The following is a 27,081-nucleotide window of genomic DNA, read 5'->3' as shown; positions in this document are numbered from 1 at the left end:
CCGAAAGCGGCGTGATGAACAGGAATGCGACCGAGCTGTGTGCAGGTAAAGACAAGTTCAGACATTCATACATCATGTTATCTATCTGCAGTCTTTATCTTACAAATTATGTATAACCTACTGTGACCAAAGTTTTACATACCTTCCGTAGTTATCCCACACTGATAATAATATAATTATAAGCATGATATTGATGAGTCACAAAGTGCAACAGTTAGCACAATAATGACAGCTGTGGTACCGACATTCAACCATCACGTCTCAAATGTGCATACCAACAGCCTTCCATCTTGGAAGGTTCTAAGTTTTTGGGGGGGGGGGGGGGGATGGTGAGAAAGAGGAATACATTGGCGGGTGTATTCGAGACGTGATGGAGCTAAACATCAGATAGTTGAATATCAGTACCACAGCAGTCATCATTGTGCTAATTGTTGCACATTATGACTCATCAATATCAGACCGTTAACTCTACGTACAGTCATACACTACTAGTAGTCAGAGAATGTGCGTTTCTCCTTGCTAGTAGTTGTGCTTTCAGAAAGAAAATTTTGCTTTCCGCACGGAATAGTCCATCATCATCTATGCCACAACGATGAGTCCACACAAGTAACACACATGACCAGACATTCCTAAGCTTTATCCATCAGAAGAGTACTCATATTGAATATAACGTACAACTCACTATGAAGCGAAGCATGGTCATATACACAACTCTGGTGAGTCAATTGCATATGCTTTTATAAGTATTCATGGCTAGTTATCATTGTTGAAACGTATTTCCCTGACAAAGGTCTCATGAAAGCCGGTTAGGAAATTCTAGGACGCATTATTTTGTCATTGCTAAGCACAATGTCCGGCTCACTCATTCTGCTTATTACCATAAAATACTTCATAAATGACCAAAATGATGCAGAGAATGTACCATGTAGCAGTGGTGTGTCCAGGATTTGGCTTAGGGGGTCCCTGTCGGGGGTGGGGTGTAGGACATCATGCTACTGTCCCAGTTCAGCCAATTTGGGAAAAAAGGTATCATTCCTCACCCTAGTCACTAGTGACACAGTCACACAGCCCGGTCATGTAGATATCCAACAATAGTAATGCAATCACATCCGATGTGTTTCTTACAGGCGTATCTCAGTTGGTACAATCATCAATCATGGTACTTTAGTTAGTAAATCCTTGCCTAAATTTTTTGGAGCATACAAGGCTGTTCTCAATCATGTTTTGGCTGAGCACTGAAACCTGGTACTTCCGCATCTGGCCGAATGTCAGTAACTGTTCACTCCAAACTAGACTTACAACGATTTGATCAGGCGTATCCTTTCCAGTTGAAACAGGAATTGCGCCGTCACAAGAAGGCTTTGCAAAAATCCATCCAGGGCTCTGCTAGCCAAAGCTTGGCCTCTCTAGATGTCGCTGAGACTTCGCAGAAAAGTCTTCGAGTCAACCACAATCCGAACCCCTAGGCGATTATCCTCAAAACATTGTTGTACAAAGTTAGTTTCAGAAAGAAGCGCGTGCCGAAGAGAAGCTTTGTTTTGTCCCACTAGCGCAGCGCTGCGTTCAGCACATCACAGCACACGATCAAGAGTCTCAACATGCATAGAGCGAGTCCTGGAATCTGTGCACCTGTGTAGATTTACACAGTCAATTGTTTCTTTTACAGTGTAATTGACGCAACGCGTACGTACGTACCGCTTTTGGATGCTAGCCTCCCACCATCTGCAGCCCGTGCAGCAGATTGGTGTTTTTTTACACCAAGGTCAAAATATTTGAGGGAGGGGCGGGTGCCCCCAGCGCACTCCCCTAAAAATGACACTGTGTAGTCTGTCATTTGCCAAAGTTGCACACACTTGGGTTATGCACTCGTGACCATTAGATTGCCAAAGATTGCTCGACTCACGTTGTCCGCCGCAGAGACAGTCTTGGGTTGGAGTTCTAGTAAATACTTGACGACTTCCAGATACCCAGCGAAAGCGGCGTGATGAACAGGAATTTGACCGCCCTGTGTGCAGGTAAAGACAAGTTCAGACATTCAGACATTCATGTTATCTATCTGCAGTCTTTATCTTACAAATTATGTATAACCTACTGTGACCAAAGTTTTACATACCTTCCGTAGTTATCCCACACTGACAATAATATAATTATAAGCATGATATTGATGAGTCACAAAGTGCAACAGTTAGCACAATAATGACAGCTGTGGTACCGACATTCAACCATCACGTCTCAAATGTGCACACCAACAGCCTTCCAGCTTGGAAGGTTCTAAGTTTCGCGGGAAAGAAAGGTGAGAAAGAGAAATACGTTGGCGTGTGTATTTGAGACGTAATGGAACAAAACATCAGATAGTTGAATATCTGCACCAAAGCAGTCATCATTGTGCTAATAGTTGCACATTATGACTCATCAATATCAGACCGTTAACTCTACGTACAGTCATATACTACTAGTAGTCAGAGAATGTGCGTTTCTCCTTGCCAGTAGTTGTGCTTTCAGAAAGAAAATTTTAGCTTTCCGCACGGAATAGTCCACCCTCATCTATGCTACAACGATGAGTCCACAACCGTGACAAGTGACAAAACAATGAACAGCTCCCAGACCTAAAACTTTCACATCCCGTAGTGGTGTTTGCCCTGAATCGAAGAGTCATGCCCTTGATTCAAAGAACCTTCACTGTTTTCCAATCGAGCACCGTCCAAAATGCACCAAAAACCATTACCATGTGGCAGGCCACAGGAATCCGAGCGAGTCGGTATCGAACTGGTGATATTCCCCACCAATAGACATAGAGTTCGGACAGTGATCCTCATGACCAAGAAGAGTGCTGTGCTGTAAGGAGAGTCAATGGTAGAGGTCGTTCAACTTACGCTGCTCTTTACAGAGATCGTGTCTCGTTGGAGAACTAGTAGACACTTGACGACGTCTAGCTTTCCATTATTATAAAAAAATTTTCACGGTTCGCGTGAGACTCGGCCAAAGGCCCAGTTTTCCGCATCCGCAGGAACGCCACCACCCTCTTGGATCAAGGCGCAGATGCAGCTCCTAAGCGGTGGGAGGTGAGTAGATCAGACCCACCACAAAGTGGTCAAAGACCGAAATCCCATTCACTGCATTCCATTGCAGGCAGCAATATGAACAGGAAGGTCACCGTCCTGTGTAAAAGTAACACACATGACCAGACATTCCTATACTTTATCCATCAGAAAAGTACTCATATTGAATATAACGTACAACTCACTATGAAGTGAAGCATGGTCTTATACACAACTCTGGTAAGTCAATTGCATTATGCTTTTATAAGTATTCATGGCTAGTTATCATTGTTGAAACGTATTTCCCTGACGAAGGTCTCATGAAAGCCGGTTAGGAAATTCTAGAACGCATTATTTTGTCTTTGCTACACACAATGTCCGCCTCGCTCATTCTGCCTATTGCCATAAAATACTTCATCGAATGTAAATAAACGAGAGAGCTTGGAAGCTCAGGGCCCTACGCTATGCTTTTATGCTTTTTTGCCTAGCTCATCGTACATGTTATAAGAACTGATGGGAATGTCTTTTTCGTTGATTGGCCACATCACTGTATTGCAAAAACGTTTCAATCGGTTTGAATATTATGAGTTAGGCAAAAGTATTTGCAGAATTTATTGCGGATTGTTATTTCTCTAATAATCATCTACTTTTGTTTTGCTCCTTCTTTTCTTTTATCTCCTTATATTGTAAATCAACAATTTTGGCCGAAGAGAAATAGAAACCTCTCTATTAGAGAGGTTAAGATGCACGTTATTTCCGACGTGACGAGCAGTTTCACGTCAAATTTGAAATCGATGGGTATTTTGGCTCTCACATGCATCCATTGCTCAATCATGCATCATTTGCCTATATGACAAACGTTGGCCTGCGATTTACTTTGGCCGGTTGGTACCAAGCGGCGAAATCAGCGAAATTAAATCGCCAGCGAACATTAGTTGATTTTAATACAGTGATCGGATTTTCTGGCCTTTTTGTAGTAATACATGTGTTGTGTCCTACCCCCGGTGGGTTCTACTCGGACTCATCCAGCTCGATCACACACACACTCGAAGCCATTACAGATTTCAGTACATCTCAAACTCCATATCCGAAAAAGACCAAGCTCACGTGCGAGCATGCGCACTACATACATATGGTCCATGTCCAGGACATGACAATTTCCCCCTCACTAGTTGAGGCGAAGCATCTAGAACTATGCAATAGTAAACATATCAAGATGCAATCACAAAACTCACAACTGCCGAGACATAATATTTCATGATACACTATACACCATATATACACCATAAATATATAATTATATACAATATCCAGCAGAGTCCAAAATATATCATTAAAACTCCACAGACTAGAGTAGGTCTATATGAACTGTGTGTTCTGAACGTCAATCCTTGAAACGAACTGGTCGAACAGTAGCGCGGGTTGACCGTCGTTCAGCTTGCGGTGACGACGTCTTGCTGTAGCTGGCACGTGAAGTGCTAACCGACGCAGACTCACTAGTACCGGTTGTTGCTGAGACCGGCGCGCCTAGCTCCGCTGCCGTGACACTGGCGTCGTTGTTGCTGAGTGACGGCTGTGACGGAACCTGAGCTGTTAAACTTGCTCCACTCTGCTCAGACGCCCCTGCATCGAACTGAGGGATTTGCCGAGGACGGAGCTGGTTGCGATGGCGTTTCCACATTGCATCACCGACTTGTATCTGATACGTCATCGGACTGAGAACTGCAGTGACCACGGCTGGGGCCCACTTATCTCCTCCTTTGCCGAAATTCAAAGCCAGGACAGCTTGGCCGCACTGAAATTCCGGCATGTGCTCCAGATTGTTCTCGTAAACCTCCACGCCCTTACGCCCTTCCATTTTCAAACGATCATATTTGATGCGAGGTTGTCGCCCCATCAACATCTCGGCCGGTGTTTTTCCATTCGCCTGTGGGGTAGTACGATGCGAGAGCAAAAACCTCTGCAACTTTGAGTGAAGTTGCCCTGGTTCCTCATCCATGACTTTCATTTTGCTCTTGAAAAAACCCACGTACCGTTCTGCCATTCCATTGGTGGCCGGATGGCCAGGAGCGGTACACGTGTGATGAATTCCATTCTTCCGCAAGAACGTTTGAAATTCATCGCTTGTGAACTGTGACCCATTATCCGTGACGATATGGTTTGGCAGGCCGAAAATAGCAAACACGCGTTGCAAAGCCATTATTGTTGACGCTGACGTAGCATGGGACGACGGAATAACGTCAATGTACTTGGAGTACGCATCCACCAATACCAGGAACATTTTGCCGAGAAACGGTCCTGCAAAGTCGAGATGCAGTCTCTGCCACGGTCCTGCCGGCCATGTCCAAGTTGCAAACTCTTTCGGGGGATTCTTGGCATCGAGTTGACATAGGGCACACTGCTTGACCGTCGACTCGATATCTTCGTCGATTTTAGGCCACCAAACGTATCTCCGAGCCAACCGTTTCATTCTCACTACCCCAGAGTGTTCTGAGTGTAGGTCATTGAGTAGGATTACTCTCAGGGAGTCGGGCATGACCACCCTTCCATTCCATAAAAGGATGTTGTCCTCCACTGACAGTTCCCACCGTTTAGCAAAGTAAGGAAAGAGTTCTGGCTCTGACACTTCCTCCCAACCATTAATCGTGAAATGCAGTACCTTCTTCAGGACGACATCCCGTTTCGTTTCCGCCGCTACAGTAGCAGCCCTGATGATTTCAGATTCTTCTTGAACAAACAACACCTGTTGTTCAACCATTTCATCACGAGTAGGATCGCCACTCATTGGCTTGCGTGACAAATAGTCCGCAAATACATTCTTTCTGCCCGGAATGTACTCCATTGAGTAGTTGTATGCCGACAAAACCATCTTCCATTTTTTCAGCCTCGAAGATACCAGAGTAGGTACTTTCTCTGTGCAGCCGAACAATTTGAGTAATGGCTGATGATCCGTTCTCAGCATGAACGTCCGTCCCAACAGATATTGACGAAAGTTGGTAACTCCAAACACCAACGCCAACGCCTCCCGTTCGATATTGGAGTAGTTCTTCTCCGCTGACGAGAGAACACGAGACCCGTACGCTACAGGACGAAGCTCGCCCGATTCGTCCTTCTGAAACATTACCGCACCGAGACCAATGCCCGAAGCATCCGTTTGAAGGATCAGATCTTTCTCCGAGGAATAGTGAATGAGTACTTCACTGGAACACAGTGCAGCCTTGATTCGAGAAAATGCATTCTGCTCATTTTCCTCCCATTGCCATTCAGCAGATTTCTTCACCAGATTGTACAGAGGTACCATTATTGTTGCGAAATGAGGTATGAACCGTCGCAAGAAATTCGCCGTTCCAATGAATGATTGAAGCTCGTTAACATTCGAAGGAGCCTTAGCGTCCCGCATTGCCTCAATCTTATCCGCTGTGGGAGCCACACCAGCACTAGAAATCGTGTGACCCAGGTAGGAAATCTCATCCATCATGAAATGAAACTTACTGGGATTAAGCTTCATCCCGGCCTCCTGTAGGCGATGTAGTACCCTGATCAGGTTGTTGTGGTGTTCATCCTCGTCCTTCCCAGTAATCAGGATGTCATCCACATAGACGATGCACCCAGGCAGATCTGCCAATATGGATTCCATTGTGCGTTGGAAAATTGCCACTGCCGAGTGAATGCCAAACGGCAATCTCACGTATCCATACAACCCCTTGTGAGTAGAGATTGTCGTGTACGGCCGAGAAGCTGGATCAAGCTCCAGTTGGTGATAGGCTTGGGAGAGATCCAATTTGGTGAATTTATCTCCCCCCGACAATTTCGCTAACATTTCCTCAATAGTAGGTAGCGGGTAGTGCTCCAAATCAGACTTGGCATTGATTGAGGGAGAGTAATCAGCACAAATTCGGATACTACCATCCGATTTCAGTACTGGCACAGTAGGCGATGCCCATTTGGAGTGCTCAACTTTGCGAATAACTCCCTCTGCTTCCAATTTCTCCAACGCCTCCTCGTACTTCTCCGTGATAGAGAACGGTACGGGACGCGCCTTGTGGAAAATTGGATCAGAATCATCCACTCTCAGGGTGATTTGAGCCGACCTCAGCTTGCCAACCTGAGTCGTATCGAATAGCTCCTCAAATTCCTCAATGAGAGCTCTCCTCCTACCATCCATTTGAACATGATTGACATTGACAATCTGTTTCCACGGTAGAGTAAATTGGGACAACATATCCCTGCCCAACAATGACGGACCACCATTATCCACCACACGGAGTAGTGTTGGTTTCTCCACACCATCAATGCTGACATTGAACTTCCCTTCACCAATACATTTGATTTCTGCCCCAGAAAAACCGGTCATGCGTACACTCGGTTTGGTTAAATTTGTACGAGACACCCCAAGTGACTCAAAATCATGGACAGAAATGATTGAAATGCCACTGCCCGTGTCGATTTCCATTACAACAGTAACATCATTCACAGCAATTTCCAATTTGTAGGAGGGCACAGATTTGCTCTTCAATTCGCCCTGATCCGAAATGTGGAACATTGGCATGCACTCAAGATCAGCAGATTCATGCCCACCTGCGTCATCAGTCACAACATTGTGCACCGACGCGCCTGACGTGGATTTCTGCCGACAAACACGCTCCAAGTGCCCCTTCCTGTGGCAGTGACGGCACTCAGTGGCCTTGAGTTTGCACTTATCCGCCAAGTGTTGAGTAGACCCACAGCGGTAGCACAATCTCTGCTCTCGAGATTGATGAGATTGACGAGAAACACCAGACCGCGGCTGCGAACGCGATTCCACTGGCCGGTGATTCACCTTGTGCACTTCCTGCTGAGAGGTCAGCTGCACGGCTGCGCGCGCCGCCGATTCCTGCGTCAAAGCTAGTTTGACGATGTCATTGAACGACTGTGCCGAAGTATCTTCTTTCGTCAATAAGAAATTTCGAGTGGATGAGCTGCTCAAGCCAGCAATAAACTGGTCTCGAAGCGCTCGATCGAGGTGATCAGCAAACTCACACCTCACAGCCAATCTCTTCAGACGAATGATGAAATCCGCAGTCGACTCATTTTCCTTCTGCTTCAACTGATGGAAATTGAACGTCGCCGAAACTTGCGAAATTGCAGGTTGAAAATACTTCCTCAAAAGATCGCAAATCTCCGACAGTTTCTTGTCAGCTACTTTCGCTGGCAGACAGAGGCTCCTCAAAATCGAGTAGACTTCTGCAGACAGCAAACTCACTAATACAGCCTTCCTTTTCTTGCTGGCAGCCAACTTGTCTGCAGCATTGGCCGAAGCAGCCACGGTTCCAATATCATTGGCAAAGAAATAGAATTCAAGTCTTTCCTCAAACTCTTCAAAGTCGCCGCCGGTAAACGGCTGAAGCGATGATATCCGAGCCATATCTTCTTCGCCAGTTGTTGTGTCCTACCCCCGGTGGGTTCAACTCGGACTCATCCAGCTCGATCACACACACACTCGAAGCCATTACAGATTTCAGTACATCTCAAACTCCATATCCGAAAAAGACCAAGCTCACGTGCGAGCATGCGCACTACATACATATGGTCCATGTCCAGGACATGACAACATGTACATTGACCTGTTGAGCCAATGACGACGCCGAATGCATGGTTGCCTGTGGAGCACATTACATAATTTTACAGTCTCCTAAAATACGTATCCTGTCCGACGGCAAAAGAGGCTGCAGATTTAGTTTTTCTGCGCGTCGACGGGATGTCTGCGACGCGAAAGTTCAGTTCGCGTTATTTGGCTCGCACGTCGAAAAATCAACGCGAGTGACCTGCTGCTCACGTCGAAATTGTTTACTGGGACCGGCGCTGACTCTGCCGATCACGGGCGTTCTGGACTCGACGGGATGTCTGTCCTGATGTTTCCTGGGATCGGCGTAGACTCTGCCGATCACGGGCGTTCTGGACTCAAAGGGATGTCTGTCCTGACGTTGCCTGGTACCGCCGGACTCTACCGATCACGGGCGTTCTGGAGTCGACGGGATCTCTCTTCCGACGTTTCCTGTGACCGGCCCTGAATCGCTCGTTCGCGCTTATTTTGGAGACGACGGGATCTCTCTTCCAAAGTATGTTTATGCTGACGCATCCTATCACATAATCGGCGTCTATTCTAATTTAATTTCCTCATCGTCTCCCTATTTCTTTCCAAATCTCCTTCTACATCAGGGAGTCGTATACATAATACGACGAATATTGGTACGGTACGGGACAGATACAGGAGCCCGCAAATATTGTGGACAGCTGTTATGTACAATCCTGTAGAGCCTTTGTAGTCACAGATACGGGAGAGATACGGGACAGATACGGGATAGCTCCAGCCGTGCTCCCCTCCTGTGCTAGAATTAACACCATAATTATTTGGCATGTGCCCTCACTTCGTAGAGCACAACGGCGCGCTCTTCTTCTCCGTGATGTGCACAGTTGCACCTTCTCTCTCCCCCCCCCCTCTGTATAGAGGTGACATTACTCGCATCATTTTATTTTTTGGCGCTACACTCTGCGTAACGCCATTCACAGAGCACAATGCGCGCTACCTTCTGTTGCTTCTCCTCCGTGATGTGCTAGTTGCGCCTTTTCTCTCTCTCTGTCCCCCCCTTCTGCACACTAGGTGACATAATTCGCATCTTTTTTGGCGCTACACTCTGCGTATATACTGGTATTGTGTGGCTTCCACGGTATTCATTGCTATTACCTGACGATGGCCAAGTGCCGAAACGTTGTAATAATAACGGAACTGGTTCGGATGTGATGTGCAGCGCTATGGGAATGGGTGTGTCCACCCGAATTCTTTTGTACAAAGTTAGTTTCAGAAAGAGGAGCTTGCCGATGAGAAGCTTTTTTTTGTCCCACTAGCACAGCGCTGTGGTCAGCACATCACAGCACACGATCAAGAGTCTCAACATGCATAGAGCGCGTCCTGGAATCTGTGCACCTGTAGAGATTTACACAGTCAATTGTTTCTTTTACAGTGTAATTGACGCACCGCGTACCGTACGTACCGCTTTTGGATGCTAGCCTCCCACCATCTGCAGCCCGTGCAGCAGATTGGTGTTTTTTTGACACCCAGGTCAAAATATTTGAGGGAGGGGCGGGTGCCCCCAGCGCACTCCCCTAAAAATGACACTGTCTAGTCCGTCATTTGCCAAAGTTGCGCACACTTGGGTTATGCACTCATGACCATTAGAGTGCCAAAGATTGCTCGACTCACTTTGTCCTTCGCAGAGACAGTCTCGGGTTGGAGTTCCAGTAGATATTTGACGACTTCCAGATGCCCACCGAAAGCGGCGTGATGAACAGGAATGCGACCGATCTGTGTGCAGGTAAAGACAAGTTCAGACATTCATACATCATGTTATCTATCTGCAGTCTTTATCTTACAAATTAGGTATAACCTACTGTGACCAAAGTTTTACATGCATTCCGTAGTTATCCCACACTGACAATAATATAATTATAAGCATGATATTGATGAGTCACAAAGTGCAACAGTTAGCACAATAATGACAGCTGTGGTACCGACATTCAACCATCACGTCTCAAATGTGCACACCAACAGTCTTCCAACTTGGAAGGTTCTAAGTTGTTTTGGGGGGGGGGGGGGGAAAGGTGAGAAAGAGAAATGCGTTGGCGTGCGTATTCGAAACGTGATGGAACTAAACATCAGATAGTTGAATATCAGTACCACAGCACTCATCATTGTGCTAATAGTTGCACATTATGACTCATCAATATCAGACCGTTAACTCTACGTACAGTCATATACTACTAGTAGTCAGAGAATGTGTGTTTCTCCTTGCCAGTAGTTGTGCTTTCAGAAAGAAAATTTTAGCTTTCCGCACGGAATAGTCCACCCTCATCTATGCTACAACGATGAGTCCACAACCGTGACAAGTGACAAAACAATGTACAGCTCCCAGACCTAAAACTTTCAGATCCCGTAGTGGTGTAAGCCCTAAATCGAAGAGTCATGCCCTTGATTCAAAGAACCTTTACTGTTTTCCAATCGGGCACCGTTCAAAATGCACCAAAACATTACCATATGGCAGGCGACTGGAATCCGAGCGAGTCGGTATGGAACTGGTGATATTCCCCAGCAATAGACATAGAGTTAGGACAGTGATCCTCATGACCAAGAAGAGTGCTGTGCTGTAAGGAGAGTCAATGGTAGAGATTGTTCAACTTACATTGTTCTTTACAGAGATCATGTCTCGTTGGAGATCTAGTAGATACTTGACAACGTCTAGCTTTCCTTTATGGGCAGCGAAATGAACAGAAAGGTCACCTGCCTGTGTACAAGAAACACACATGACCAGACATTCCTATGCTTTATCCATCAGAAAACTACTCATATTGAATATAACGTACAACTCACTATGATGTGAAGCATGGTCATATACACAACTCTGGTAAGTCAATTGCATTATGCTTTTATAAGTGTTCATGGCTAGTTATCATTGTTGAAACGTATTTCCCTGACGAAGGTCTCATGAAAGCCGGATAGGAAATTCTAGGACGCATTACTTTGTCATTGCTATGCACAATGTCCGCCTCGTTCATTCTGCCTATTGCTATAAAATACTTCATGCAATGTAAATAAAAAACCAGAATGATGCAGAGAATGTACCATGTTGCAGTGTTGTGTCCAGGATTTTGCTTAGGGGGTCCCGGCTGGGGGGGGGGGGGGTTGTATGACATCATGTTACTGTCCCAGTTCAGCCAACTTTAAAAAAATGGTATAATTCCTCACCCAAGTCACTAGTGACACAGTGACACAGGCCGGTAATATAGATATCCAACAATAGTAATGCAATCACATTCGATGGGTTTCTTCCAGGCGTATCTCAGTTGCTACAATCATCAGTTTACTTTAGTTAGTACACCCTTGCCAAAAAATTATTTTCGGAGCATACAAGGCTGTTCCTCATCATGTTCTGGCTGGTCACTGACGACAGGTGCTTCTGCTTCTGGTGGAATGTCAGCCCCCTCCAAACTGGACTTACAACGATTTGATCAGTCGTACTCTTTCCAGTTGGAACAGGAATTGCGCCGTCACAAGAGCGCCTTGCAAATATCCATCCAGGGCTCTGCTGGCCAAAGCTTGGCCTCTTTGGATGTCAATGAGATTCCGCAGAAAAGTCTTCGAGTCAACCACGTTTCGAACACCGAGGCGATTATCCTCAAAACATTGTTGTACAAAGTTAGTTTCAGAAAGAGGAGCTTGCCGATGAGAAGCTGTTTTTTTGTCCCACTAGCGAAGTGCTGAGTTCAGCACATCACAGCACACGATCAAGAGACTCAACATGCATAGAGCGCGCCCTGGAATCTGTGCACCTGTGTAGATTTACACAGTCAATTGTTTCTTTTACAGTGTAATTGACGCACCGCGTACGTACGTACCGCTTTTGGATACTAGCCTCCCAACATCTGCAGCCCGTGCAGCAGATTGGTGTTTTTTTGACACCCAGGTCAAAATAATTGAGGGAGGAGCGGGTGCCCCCAGCGCACTCCCCGAAAGATGACACTGTCTAGTCCGTCATTTGCCAAAGTTGCGCACACTTGGGTTATGCACTCGTGACCATTAGAGTGCCAAAGATTGCTCGACTCACTTTGTCCTTCTCAGAGACAGTCTCGGGTTGGAGTTCCAGTAGATATTTGACGACTTCCAGATGCCCACCGGAAGCGGCGTGATGAACAGGAATGCGACCGATCTGTGTGCATGTAAAGACAAGTTCAGACATTCATACATCATGTTATCTATCTGCAGTCTGTATCTTACAAATTATGTTAACCTACTGTGACCAAAGTTTTACATGCATTCCATAGTTATCCCACACTGACAATAATATAATTATAAGCATGATATTGATGAGTCACAAAGTGCAACAGTTAGCACAATAATGACAGCTGTGGTACCGACATTCAACCATCACGTCTCAAATGTGCATACCAACAGTCTTCCAACTTGGAACGTTCTAAGTTTCGGGGGGGGGGGGGGAATGGTGAGAAAGAGGAATGCATTGGCGTGTGTATTCGAGACGTGATGGAACTAAACATCAGATAGTTGAATATCAGTACCACAGCACTCATCATTGTGCTAATTGTTGCACATTATGACTCATCAATATCAGACCGTTAACTCTATGTACAGTCATATACTACTAGTATTCAGAGAATGTGCGTTTCTCCTTGCCAGTAGTTGTGCTTTCAGAAAGAAAATTTTAGCTTTCCACACGGAAATGTCCACCCTCATCTATACTACAACGATGAGTCCACAACCGGGACAAGTGACAAAACAATGAACAGCTCCCAGACCTAAAACTTTCAGATCCCGTAGTGGTGTGAGCCCTGAATCGAAGAGTCATGCCCTTGATTCAAAGAACCTTCATTGTTTTCCAATCGAGCACCGTCCAAAATGCACCAAAAAAGATTATCATGTGGCAGGCGACTGGAATCCGAGCAAGTCGGTATCGAACTTGTGATATTCCCCAGCAATAGAAATAGAGCTAGGACAGTGATCTTCATGACCAAGAAGAGTGCTGTGCTGTAAGGAGAGTCAATGGTAGAGATTGTTCAACTTACGTTGTTCTTTACAGAGATCGTGTCTGGTTGGAGATCTAGTAGACACTTGACGACGTCTAGCATTCCATTATAGGCAGCAGCGTGAACAGGAAGTTCACCTACCTGTGTACAAGTAACACACATGACCAGACATTCCTATACTTTATCCATCAGAAAAGTACTCATACTGACTATAACGTACAACTCACTATGATGTGAAGCATGGTCATATACACAACTCTGGTAAGTCAACTGCATTATGCTTTTATAAGTATTCATGGCTAGTTATCATTGTTGAAACGTATTTCCCTGACAAATGTCTCATGAAAGCCGGTTAGGAAATTCTAGGACGCATTATTTTGTCATTGCTAAGCACAATGTCCGCCTCGCTCATTCTGCCTATTGCCATAAAATACTTCATGGAATGTAAATAAATGACCAGAATGATGCAGAGAATGTACCATGTAGCTGTGGTTTGTCCAGGATTTGGCTTAGGGGGTCCCTGTCGGGGGTGGGGTGTAGGACATCATGCTACTGTCCCAGTTCAGCCAATTTGGGAAAAAAGGTATCATTCCTCGCACTAGTCACTAGTGACACAGTCACACAGCCCGGTCATATAGACATCCAACAATAGTAATGCAATCACATTCGATGGGTTTCTTACAGGCGTATCTCAGTTGCTACAATCATAAATCATGGTACTTTAGTTAGTAAATCCTTGCCTAATTTTTTTGGAGCATACAAGGCTGTTCTCAATCATGTTTTGGCTGAGCACTGAAACCTGGTACTTCCACATCTGGCCGAATGTCAGTAACTGTTCGCTCCGAACTAAACTTAAGATTTGATCAGGAGTACTCTTTCCAGTTGAAACAGGAATTGCGCCGTCGCAAGAACGCTTTGCAACAATCCATCCAGGGCTCTGCTGGCCAAAGCTTGGCCTCTCTAGATGTCGCTGGAACTCCGCAAAAAAAGTCTTCGAGTCAACCACAATTCAGACCCCTAGGCGATCATCCTCAAAACATTGTTGTACAAAGTTAGTTTCAGAAAGAAGCGCGTGCCAATGAGAAGCTTTGTTTTGTCCCACTAGCGCAGCGCTGAGTTCAGCACATCACAGCACACGATCAAAAGTCTCAACATGCATAGAGCGCGTCCTGGAATCTGTGCACCTGTGTAGATTTACACAGTCAATTGTTTCCTTCACAGTGTAATTGACGCACCACGTACGTACGTACCGCTTTTGGATGCTAGCCTCCCGCCATCTGCAGCCCGTGCAGCAGATTGGTGTTTTTTGACATCCAGGTCAAAAAATTTGAGGGAGGGGCTGGTGCGCCCAGCGCACTCCCCTAAAAATGAAACTGTGTAGTCTGTCATTTTCCAAAGTTGCACGCACTTGGGTTAGGCACTCGTGACCATTACAGTGCCAAAGATTGCTCGACTCACGTTGTTCTTCGCAGAGACAGTCTCGGGTTGGAGTTCCAGTAGATATTTGACGACTTCCAGATGCCCACCGAAAGCGGCGTGATGAACAGGAATGCCACCGTTCTGTGTGCAGGTAAAGACAAGTTCAGACATGCATACATCATGTTATCTATCTGCAGACTGTATCTTTCAAATTATGTATAACATACTGTGACCAAAGTTTTACATGTCTTCCGTAGTTATCCCACACTGACAATAATATAATTATAAGCATGATATTGATGAGTCACAAAGTGCAACAGTTAGCACAATAATGACAGCTGTGGTACCGACATTCAACCATCACGTCTCAAATGTGCACACCAGAAGCCTTCCATCTTGGAAGGTTCTAAGTTTTGGGGGGAAAAAAGGTGAGAAAGAGGAATGCGTTGGCGTGCGTATTCGAGACGTGATGGAACTAAACATCAGATAGTTGAATATCAGTACCACAGCACTCAACATTGTGCTAATAGTTGCACATTATGACTCATCAATATCAGACCGTTAACTCTATGTACACTCATATACTACTATTAGTCAGAGAATGTGCGTTTCTCCTTGCCAGTAGTCGTGCTTTCAGAAAGAAAATTTTAGCTTTCCGCACGGAATAGTCCACCCTCATCTATGCTACAACGATGAGTCCACAACCGTGACAAGTGACAAAACAATGAACAGCTCCCCGACCTATAACTTTCAGATCCCGTAGTTGTGTGAGCCCTGAATCGAAGAGTCATGCCCTTGATTCAAAGAAACTTCACTGTTTTCCAATCGAGCACCGTCCAAAATGCATAAAATAAGATTATCATATGGCAGGCGACTGGAATGCGAGCGAGTCGGTATGGAACTGATGATATTCCCCAGCAATAGACATAGAGTTAGGACAGTGATCCTCATGACCAAGAAGAGTGCTGTGCTGTAAGGAGAGTCAATGGTAGAGATTGTTCAACTTACGTTGCTCTTTACAGAGATCGTGTCTGGTTGGAGATCTAGTAGATACTTGACGACGTCTAGCTTTCCTTTATAGGCAGCACGATGAACAGGAAGGTCACCATCCTGTGTACAAGTAACACACATTACCAGACATTCCTATGCTTTATCCATCAGAAAACTACTCATATTGAATATAACGTACAACTCACTATGATGTGAAGCATGGTCATATACACAACTCTGGTAAGTCAATTGAATTATGCTTTTATAAGTATTCATGGCTAGTTATCATTGTTGAAACGTATTTCCCTGACGAAGGTCTCATGAAAGCCGGATAGGAAATTCTAGGACGCATTACTTTGTCATTGCTATGCACAATGTCCGCCTCGTTCATTCTGCCTATTGCTATAAAATACTTCATGCAATGTAAATAAATGACCAGAATGATGCAGAGAATGTACCATGTTGCAGTGTTGTGTCCAGGATTTTGCTTAGGGGGTCCCGGCTGGGGGGGTTGTATGACATCATGTTACTGTCCCAGTTCAGCCAACTTTAAAAAAATGGTATAATTCCTCACCCAAGTCACTAGTGACACAGTGACACAGGCCGGTAATATAGATATCCAACAATAGTAATGCAATCACATTCGATGGGTTTCTTCCAGGCGTATCTCAGTTGCTACAATCATCAGTTCACTTTAGTTAGTACACCCTTGCCAAAAAATTATTTTCGGAGCATACAAGGCTGTTCCTCATCATGTTCTGGCTGGTCACTGACGACAGGTGCTTCTGCTTCTGGTGGAATGTCAGCCCGCTCCAAACTGGACTTACAACGATTTGATCAGTCGTACTCTTTCCAGTTGGAACAGGAATTGCGCCGTCACAAGAGCGCCTTGCAAATATCCATCCAGGGCTCTGCTGGCCAAAGCTTGGCCTCTTTGGATGTCAATGAGATTCCGCAGAAAAGTCTTCGAGTCAACCACGTTTCGAACACCGAGGCGATTATCCTCAAAACATTGTTGTACAAAGTTAGTTTCAGAAAGAGGAGCTTGCCGATGAGAAGCTTTTTTTTTGTCCCACTAGCGCAGTGCTGAGTTCAGCACATCACAGCACACGATCAAGAGACTCAACATGCATAGAGCGCGTCCTGGAATCTGTGCACCTGTGTAGATTTACACAGTCAATTGTTTCTTTTACAGTGTAATTGACGCACCGCGTACGTACGTACCGCTTTTGGATACTAGCCTCCCAACATCTGCAGCCCGTGCAGCAGATTGGTGTTTTTTTGACACCCAGGTCAAAATAATTGAGGGAGGGGCGGGTGCCCCCAGCGCACTCCCCGAAAGATGACACTGTCTAGTCCGTCATTTGCCAAAGTTGCGCACACTTGGGTTATGCACTCGTGACCATTAGAGTGCCAAAGATTGCTCGACTCACTTTGTCCTTCGCAGAGACAGTCTCGGGTTGGAGTTCCAGTAGATATTTGACGACTTCCAGATGCCCACCGGAAGCGGCGAGATGAACAGGAATTTGACCGTGCTGTGTGCAGGTAAAGACAAGTTCAGACATGCAAACATTATGTTATCTCTCTGCAGTCTATATCTTACAAATTATGTATAACCTACTGTGACCAAAGTTTTACATGCCATCCATAGTTATCCCACACTGACGATAATATAATTATAAGCATGATAATGATGAGTCACAAAGTGCAACAGTTAGCACAATAATGACAGCTGTGGTACCGACATTCAACCATCACGTCTCAAATGTGCACACCAACAGCCGGAATCTTGGAAGGTACGTACGTACCGCTTTTGGATACTAGCCTCCCAACATCTGCAGCCCGTGCAGCAGATTGGTGTTTTTTTGACACCCAGGTCAAAATAATTGAGGGAGGAGCGGGTGCCCCCAGCGCACTCCCCGAAAGATCACACTGTCTAGTCCGTCATTTGCCAAAGTTGCGCACACTTGGGTTATGCACTCGTGACCATTAGAGTGCCAAAGATTGCTCGACTCACTTTGTCCTTCGCAGAGACAGTCTCGGGTTGGAGTTCCAGTAGATATTTGACGACTTCCAGATGCCCACCGGAAGCGGCGTGATGAACAGGAATGCGACCGATCTGTGTGCAGGTAAAGACAAGTTCAGACATTCATACATCATGTTATCTATCTGCAGTCTGTATCTTACAAATTATGTTAACCGACTGTGACCAAAGTTTTACATGCATTCCATAGTTATCCCACACTGACAATAATATAATTATAAGCATGATAATGATGAGTCACAAAGTGCAACAGTTAGCACAATAATGACAGCTGTGGTACCGACATTCAACCATCACGTCTCAAATGTGCATACCAACAGTCTTCCAACTTGGAACGTTCTAAGTTTGGGGGGGGGGGGAATGGTGAGAAAGAGGAATGCATTGGCGTGTGTATTCGAGACGTGATGGAACTAAACATCAGATAGTTGAATATCAGTACCACAGCACTCATCATTGTGCTAATTGTTGCACATTATGATTCATCAATATCAGACCGTTAACTCTACGTACAGTCATATACTACTAGTAGTCAGAGAATGTGTGTTTCTCCTTGCCAGTCATCATCATGTTCTTGCTGGTCACTGACGACAGGTGCTTCTGCTTCTGGTGGAATGTCAGCCCGCTCCAAACTGGACTTACAACGATTTGATCAGTCGTACTCTTTCCAGTTGGAACAGGAATTGCGCCGTCACAAGAGCGCCTTGCAAATATCCATCCAGGGCTCTGCTGGCCAAAGCTTGGCCTCTTTGGATGTCAATGAGATTCCGCAGAAAAGTCTTCGAGTCAACCACGTTTCGAACACCGAGGCGATTATCCTCAAAACATTGTTGTACAAAGTTAGTTTCAGAAAGAGGAGCTTGCCGATGAGAAGCTTTTTTTTTGTCCCACTAGCGCAGTGCTGAGTTCAGCACATCACAGCACACGATCAAGAGACTCAACATGCATAGAGCGCGTCCTGGAATCTGTGCACCTGTGTAGATTTACACAGTCAATTGTTTCTTTCACAGTGTAATTGACGCACCACGTACGTACGTACCGCTTTTGGATACTAGCCTCCCGCCATCTGCAGCCCGTGCAGCAGATTGGTGTTTTTTGACATCCAGGTCAAAATATTTGAGGGAGGGGCTGGTGCGCCCAGCGCACTCCCCTAAAAATGAAACTGTGTTGTCTGTCATTTTCCAAAGTTGCACACACTTGGGTTAGGCACTCGTGACCATTAGAGTGCCAAAGATTGCTCGACTCACGTTTTCCGCCGCAGAGACAGTCTCGGGTTGGAGTTCTAGTAAATACTTGACGACTTCCAGATGGCCAGTGAAAGCGGCGTCATGAACAGGAGATCGACCGAGCTGTGTGCAGGTAAAGACAAGTTCAGACATTCATACATCATGTTATCTATCTGCAGACTGTATCTTTCAAATTATGTATAACATACTGTGACCAAAGTTTTACATGTCTTCCGTAGTTATCCCACACTGACAATAATATAATTATAAGCATGATATTGATGAGTCACAAAGTGCAACAGTTAGCACAATAATGACAGCTGTGGTACCGACATTCAACCATCACGTCTCAAATGTGCACACCAGAAGCCTTCCATCTTGGAAGGTTCTAAGTTTTGGGGGGAAAAAAGGTGAGAAAGAGGAATGCGTTGGCGTGCGTATTCGAGACGTGATGGAACTAAACATCAGATAGTTGAATATCAGTACCACAGCACTCAACATTGTGCTAATAGTTGCACATTATGACTCATCAATATCAGACCGTTAACTCTATGTACAGTCATATACTACTAGTAGTCAGAGAATGTGTGTTTCTCCTTGCCAGTAGTCGTGCTTTCAGAAAGAAAATTTTAGCTTTCCGCACGGAATAGTCCACCCTCATCTATGCTACAACGATGAGTCCACAACCGTGACAAGTGACAAAACAATGAACAGCTCCCCGACCTAAAACTTTCAGATCCCGTAGTTGTGTGAGCCCTGAATCGAAGAGTCATGCCCTTGATTCAAAGAACCTTCATTGTTTTCCAATCGAGCACCGTCCAAAATGCACCAAAAAAGATTATCATATGGCAGGCGACTGGAATGCGAGCGAGTCGGTATGGAACTGATGATATTCCCCAGCAATAGACATAGAGTTAGGACAGTGATCCTCATGACCAAGAAGAGTGCTGTGCTGTAAGGAGAGTCAATGGTAGAGATTGTTCAACTTACGTTGCTCTTTACAGAGATCGTGTCTGGTTGGAGATCTAGTAGATACTTGACGACGTCTAGCTTTCCATTATAGGCAGCACGATGAACAGGAAGGTCACCATCCTGTGTACAAGTAACACACATGACCAGACATTCCTATGCTTTATCCATCAGAAAACTACTCATATTGAATATAACGTACAACTCACTATGATGTGAAGCATGGTCATATACACAACTCTGGTAAGTCAATTGAATTATGCTTTTATAAGTATTCATGGCTAGTTATCATTGTTGAAACGTATTTCCCTGACGAAGGTCTCATGAAAGCCGGATAGGAAATTCTAGGACGCATTACTTTGTCATTGCTATGCACAATGTCCGCCTCGCTCATTCTGCCTATTGCTATAAAATACTTCATGCAATGTAAATAAATGACCAGAATGATGCAGAGAATGTACCATGTTGCAGTGTTGTGTCCAGGATTTGGCTTAGGGGGTCCCGGCTGGGGGGGGGGGGGGGGGGGGAGGGAGGGTGTATGACATCATGTTACTGTCCCAGTTCAGCCAATTTGAAAAAATGGTATAATTCCTCACCCAAGTCCCCAGTGACACAGTGACACAGGCCGGTCATATAGATATCCAACAATAGTAATGCAATCACATACGATGTGTTTCTTACAGGCGTATCTCAAGTGTTACAATCATCAATAATGGTACTTTAGTTAGTAAATCCTTGCCTAATTTTTTTGGAGCATACAAGGCTGTTCTCAATCATGTTTTGGCTGAGCACTGAAACCTGGTACTTCCGCATCTGGCCGCATGTCAGTAACTGTTCGCTCCGAACTAGACTTACAACGACTTGATCAGGCGTACTCTTTCCAGTTGGAACATGAATTGCGCCGTCGCAAGAAAGCTTTGCAAAAATCCATCCAGGGCTCTGCTAGCCAAAGCTTGGCTTTGGCTAGCTTGTCGCTGAGACTTTGCAGAAAAGTCTTCGAGTCAACCACAATTCGAACCCCTAGGCGATTATCCTCAAAACAAAGTTGTACAAAGTTAGTTTCAGAAAGAGGCGCGTGCCGATGAGAAGCTTTGTTTTTGTCCCACTAGCACAGCGCTGCGTTCAGCACATCACAGCACACGATCAAGAGTCTCAACATGCATAGAGCGCGTCCTGGAATCTGTGCACCTGTGTAGATTTACACAGTCAATTGTTTCTTTCACAGTGTTATTGACGCACCGCGTACCGTACGTACCGCTTTTGGATGCTAGCCTCCCACCATCTGCGGCCCGAGCAGCAGATTGGTCTTTTTTTGACACCCAGGTCAAAATATTTGAGGGGGGGGTTGGTACCCCCAGCGCACTCCCCCAAAAATGACACTGTCTAGTCGGTCATTTGCCAAAGTTGCACACACTTGGGTTATGCACTCGTGACCATTAGAGTGCCAAAGATTGCTCGACTCACAATGCACTTCGCAGAGACAGTCTCGGGTTGGAGTTCTAGTAAATACTTGACGACTTCCAGATTCCCAGAGAAAGCGGCGTGATGAACAGGAATTTGACCTTCCTGTGTGCAGGTAAAGACAAGTTCAGACATGCAAACATTATGTTATCTCTCTGCAGTCTTTATCTTACAAATTATGTATAACCTACTGTGACCAAAGTTTTACATGCCATCCGTAGTTATCCCACACTGACAATAATATAATTATAAGCATGATATTGATGAGTCACAAAGTGCAACAGTTAGCAAAATAATTACAGCTGTGGTACCGATATTCAACCATCACGTCTCAAATGTGCATACCAACAGCCTTCCAACTTGGATGGTTCTAAGTTTCGGGGGGGGGGGGGGGAGGGGAAGGTGAGAAAGAGGAATACATTGGCGTGTGTATTTGAGACGTGATGGAACTAAACATCAGATAGTTGAATATCAGTCCCACAGCAGTCATCATTGTGCTACATTATGACTCATCAATATCAGACCGTTAACTCTACGTACAGTCATATACTACTAGTAGTCAGAGAATGTGCGTTTCTCCTTGCCAGCAGTTGTTCTTTCAGAAAGAAAATTTTAGCTTTCCGCACGAAATAGTCCGCCTTCATGTATGCTACAACGAAGAATCCACAACCGTGACAAGTGACAAAACAATGAACAGCTCCCGGACCTAAAACTTTCAGATCCCGTAGTGGTGTGAGCCCTGAATCGAAGAGTCATGCCCTTGATTCAAAGAACCTTCACTGTTTTCCAATCGAGCACCGTCCAAAAACACCAACAAATTACCATATGGCAGGCGACTGAAATCTGAGCGAGTCGGTATCGAACTAGTGATATTCCCCAGCAATAGACATAGAGCTTGGACAGTGATCCTTATTACCAAGAAGAGTGCTGTGCTGTAAGGAGAGTCAATGGTAGAGATTGTTCAACTTACGTTGTCCTTGACAGAGATCGTGTCTGATTGGAGATCTAGTAGACACTTGACGACGTCTAGCTTTCCATTGCGGGCAGCAAGATGAACAGGAAGGCCACCTGTCTGTATACAAGTAACACACATGACCAGACATTCCTAAGCTTTATCCATCAGAAAGGTACTCATATTGAATATAACGTACAACTCACTATGAAGTGAGGCATCGTCATATACACAACTCTGGTAAGTCAATTGCATTATGCTTTTATAAGTATTCAGTGCTAGTTATCATTGTTGAAACGTATTTCCCTGACGAAGGTCTCATGAAAGCCGGTTAGGAAATTCTAGAACGCATTATTTTGTCTTTGCTACACACAATTTCCGCCTCGCTCATTCTGCCTATTGCCATAAAATACTTCATGGAATGTAAATAAATGACCAGAATGATGCAGAGAATGTACCATGTAGCAGTGGTGTGTCCAGGATTTGGCTTAGGGGGTCCCTGTCAGGGGTGGGGTGTATGACATCATGTTACTGTCCCAGTTCAGCCAATAAAAAAATGTATAATTCCTCACCCAAGTCACTAGTGACACAGTGACACATGCTGCTCATATAAATATCCAACAATAGTAATGCAATCACATCCGATGTGTTTCTTCCAACAGTATCTCAGTTGCTACAATCATCAATAATGTTACTTTTGTTATTACATCCTTCGAGTACATCCTTGGCCAGCTTTGTTTGGAGCATACAAGGCTGTTCTCAATCATGTTCTGGCTGGTCACTGAAAACTGGTACTTCCGCATCTGGCCGAATGTCAGTAACTGTTCGCTCGGAACTGACTTACAACGACTTGATCAGTCCTACTATTTCCAGTTGGAACAGGAATTGCGCCGTCGCAAAAACGCTTTGCAAACATCCATCCAGGGCTCTGCTGGCCAAAGCTTGGCCTGTCTGAATGTCGCTGATACTTCGCAGAAAAGTCTTCGAGTCAACCACAATTCGAACCCCTAGGCGATTATCCTCAAAACATTGTTGTACAAAGTTAGTTTCAGAAAGAAGCGCGTGCCGGTGAAAAGCTTTGTTTTGTCCCACTAGCGCAGCGCTGCGTTCAGCACATCACAGCACACGATCAAGAGTCTGAACATGCATAGAGCGAGTCCTGGAATCTGTGCACCTGTGCAGCCTTCCAACTTGGAAGGTTCTAAGTTTCGGGGGAAAGAAAAGTGAGAAAGAGGAATATGTTGACGTGCGTGTTCGAGACGTGATGGAACTAAACATAAGATAGGTGAATATCAGTGCCACAGCAGTCATCATTGTGCTAATTGCTGCACATTATGACTCATCAATATCAGACCGTTAACTCTACGTGCAGTCATATACTACTAGTAGTCAGAGAATGTGCGTTTCTCCTTGCCAGTAGTTGTGCTTTCAGAAAGAAAATTTTAGCTTTCCGCACGGAATAGTCCACCCTCATCTATGCTACAACGAAGAGTCCACAACCGTGACAAGTGACAAAACAATGAACAGCTCCCAGACCTAAAACTTTCAGATCCCGTAGTTGTGTGACCCCTGAATCGAAGAGTCATGCCCTTGATTCAAAGAACCTTCACTGTTTTCCAATCGAGCACCGTCCAAAATGCACAAACAAATTACCATAGGGCAGGCGACTGGAATCCGAGCGAGTCGGTATCGATCTGGTGATATTCCCCAGCAATAGACATAGAGCTTGCACAGTGATCCTTATTACCAAGAAGAGTGCTGTGCTGTAAGGAGAGTCAATGGTAGAGATTGTTCAACTTACAGTGCTCTTTACAGAGATCGTGTCTGATTGGATATCTAGTAGATACTTGACGACGTCTAGCTTTCCATTGTGGGCAGCACAATGAACAGGAAGGTAACCTCTCTGTGTACAAGTAACACACATGACCAGACATTCCTGATCTTTATCCATCAGAAAAGTACTCATATTGAATATAACGTACAACTCACTATGATGTGAAGCATGGTCATATACACAACTCTGGTAAGTCAATTGCATTATACTTTTATAAGTATTCATGGCTGGTTATCATTGTTGAAACGTATTTCCCTGACGAAGGTCTCATGAAAGCCGGTTAGGAAATTCTAGGACGCAATATTTTGTCATTGCTAAGCACAATGTGCGCCTCGCTCATTCTGCCGATTGCCATAAAATACTTCATGGAATGTAAATAAATGACCAGAATGATGCAGAGAATGTACCATGTAGCGGTGGTTTGTCCAGGATTTGGCTTAGGGGGTCCCTGTCGGGGGTGGGGTGTAGGACATCATGCTACTGTCCCAGTTCGGCCAATTTGGGAAAAAAAGGTATCATTCCTCACCCTAGTCACTAGTGACGCAGTCACACAGCCCGGTCATGTAGATATCCAACAATAGTAATGCAATCACATCCGATATGTTTCTTACAGGCGTATCTCAAGTGTTACAATCATCAATCATGGTACTTTAGTTAGTAAATCCTTGCCTAATTTTTTTTGGAGCATACAAGGCTGTTCTCAATCATGTTTTGGCTGAGCACTGAAACCTGGTACTTCCGCATCTGGCCGAATGTCAGTAACTGTTCGCTCCGAACTAGACTTACAACGACTTGATCAGGCGTACTCTTTCCAGTTGAAACTGGAATTGCGCCGTCGCAAGAACGCTTTGCAAAAATCCATCCAGGGCTCTGGATGTCGCTGAGACTTCGCAGAAAAGTCTTCGAGTCAACCACAATTCGAACCCCTAGGCAATTATCCTCAAAACATTGTTGTACAAAGTTAGTTTCAGAAAGAGGCGCTTGCCGATGAGAAGCTTTGTTTTTGTCCGACTAGCACAGCGCTGCGTTCAGCACATCACAGCACACGATCAAGAGTCTCAACATGCATAGAGCGCGTCCTGGAATCTGTGCACCTGTGTAGATTTACCCAGTCAATTGTTTCTTTCACAGTGTAATTGACGCACCACGTACGTACGTACCGCTTTTGGATGCTAGCCTCCCACCATCTGCAGCCCGTGCAGCAGATTGGTGTTTTTTGACATCCAGGTCAAAATATTTGAGGGAGGAGCGGGTGCACCCAGCGCACTCCCCTAAAAATGACACTGTGTAGTCTGTCATTTGCCAAAGTTGCACACACTTGGGTTATGCACTCGTGACCGTTAGAGTGCCAAAGATTGCTCGACTCACTTTGTTCTTCGCAGAGACAGTCTCAGGTTGGAGTTCCAGTAGATATTTGACGACTTCCAGATGCCCATCGAAAGCGGCTTGATGAACAGGAATTTGACCGAACTGTGTGCAGGTAAAGACAAGTTCAGACATTCATACATCATGTTATCTATCTGCAGTCTTTATCTTACAAATTATGTATAACCTACTGTGACCAAAGTTTTACATGCCTTCCGTAGTTATCCCACACTGACAATAATATAATTATAAGCATGATATTGATGAGTCACAAAGTGCAACAGTTAGCACAATAATGACAGCTGTCGTACCGACATTCAACCATCACGTCTCAAATGTGCACACCAACAGCCTTCCAACTTGGAAGGTTCTAAGTTTCGGGGGAAAGAAAGGTGAGAAAGAGGAATACGTTGGCGTGTGTATTTGAGACGTGATGGAACTAAACATAAGATAGGTGAATATCAGTGCCACAGCAGTCATCATTGTGCTAATTGTTGCACATTATGACTCATCAATATCAGACCGTTAACTCTACGTACAGTCATATACTACTAGTAGTCAGAGAATGTGCGTTTCTCCTTGCCAGTAGTTGTGCTTTCAGAAAGAAAATTTTAGCTTTCCGCACGGAATAGTCCACCCTCATCTATGCTACAACGAAGAGTCCACAACCGTGACAAGTGGCAAAACAATGAACAGCTCCCGGACCTAAAACTTTCAGATCCCATAGTGGTGTGAGCCCTGAATCGAAGAGTCATGGCCTTGATTCAAAGAACCTGCACTGTTTTCCAATCGAGCACCGTCCAAAATGCACCAAGAAATTACCATATGGCAGGCGACTGAAATCCGAGCGAGTCGGTATCGAACTGGTGATATTCCCCAGCATTAGACATAGAGTTAGGAGAGTGATCCTCATGACCAAGAAGAGTGCTGTGCTGTAAGGAGAGTCAATGGTAGAGATTGTTTAACTTACATTGTTCTTTACAGAGATCGTGTCTGGTTGGAGATCTAGTAGACACTTGACGACGTCTAGCTTTCCATTGCGGGCAGCATGATGAACAGGAAGGTCACCGTCCTGTGTACAAGTAACACACATGACCAGACATTCCTATGCTTTATCCATCAGAAAACTACTCATATTGAATATAACGTACAACTCACTATAAAGTGAAGCATGGTCATATACACAACTCTGGTAAGTCAATTGCATTATGCTT

At 45.0% G+C, this 27,081-nt stretch overlaps 1 protein-coding gene across 1 annotated transcript in view; it reads right to left on the bottom strand.

Moving 5' to 3' along the window:
- Positions 1–11,245: 11,245 nt before the first annotated feature.
- Positions 11,246–27,081, bottom strand: part of LOC135820011 (ankyrin-1-like) — a 33,643-nt gene continuing 17,807 nt past the window's right edge. The window contains exons 5-10 of the mRNA XM_065333311.1: positions 19,308–19,409; positions 16,038–16,139; positions 15,069–15,170; positions 13,650–13,751; positions 12,677–12,778; positions 11,246–11,356 (exon numbers count right to left, since the gene is read on the bottom strand). Coding sequence (XP_065189383.1) covers positions 11,246–11,356; positions 12,677–12,778; positions 13,650–13,751; positions 15,069–15,170; positions 16,038–16,139; positions 19,308–19,409 — 621 coding nt within the window. The remainder of the gene's footprint in view (positions 11,357–12,676; positions 12,779–13,649; positions 13,752–15,068; positions 15,171–16,037; positions 16,140–19,307; positions 19,410–27,081) is intronic.

This window comes from Sycon ciliatum, chromosome 6, assembly GCF_964019385.1.
Source record: "Sycon ciliatum chromosome 6, ocSycCili1.1, whole genome shotgun sequence".
Lineage (NCBI taxonomy): Eukaryota > Metazoa > Porifera > Calcarea > Leucosolenida > Sycettidae > Sycon > Sycon ciliatum.
The sequence above is the reverse complement of the archived record's forward strand: the minus strand, read 5'-3'. Positions and strand labels throughout refer to the sequence as shown.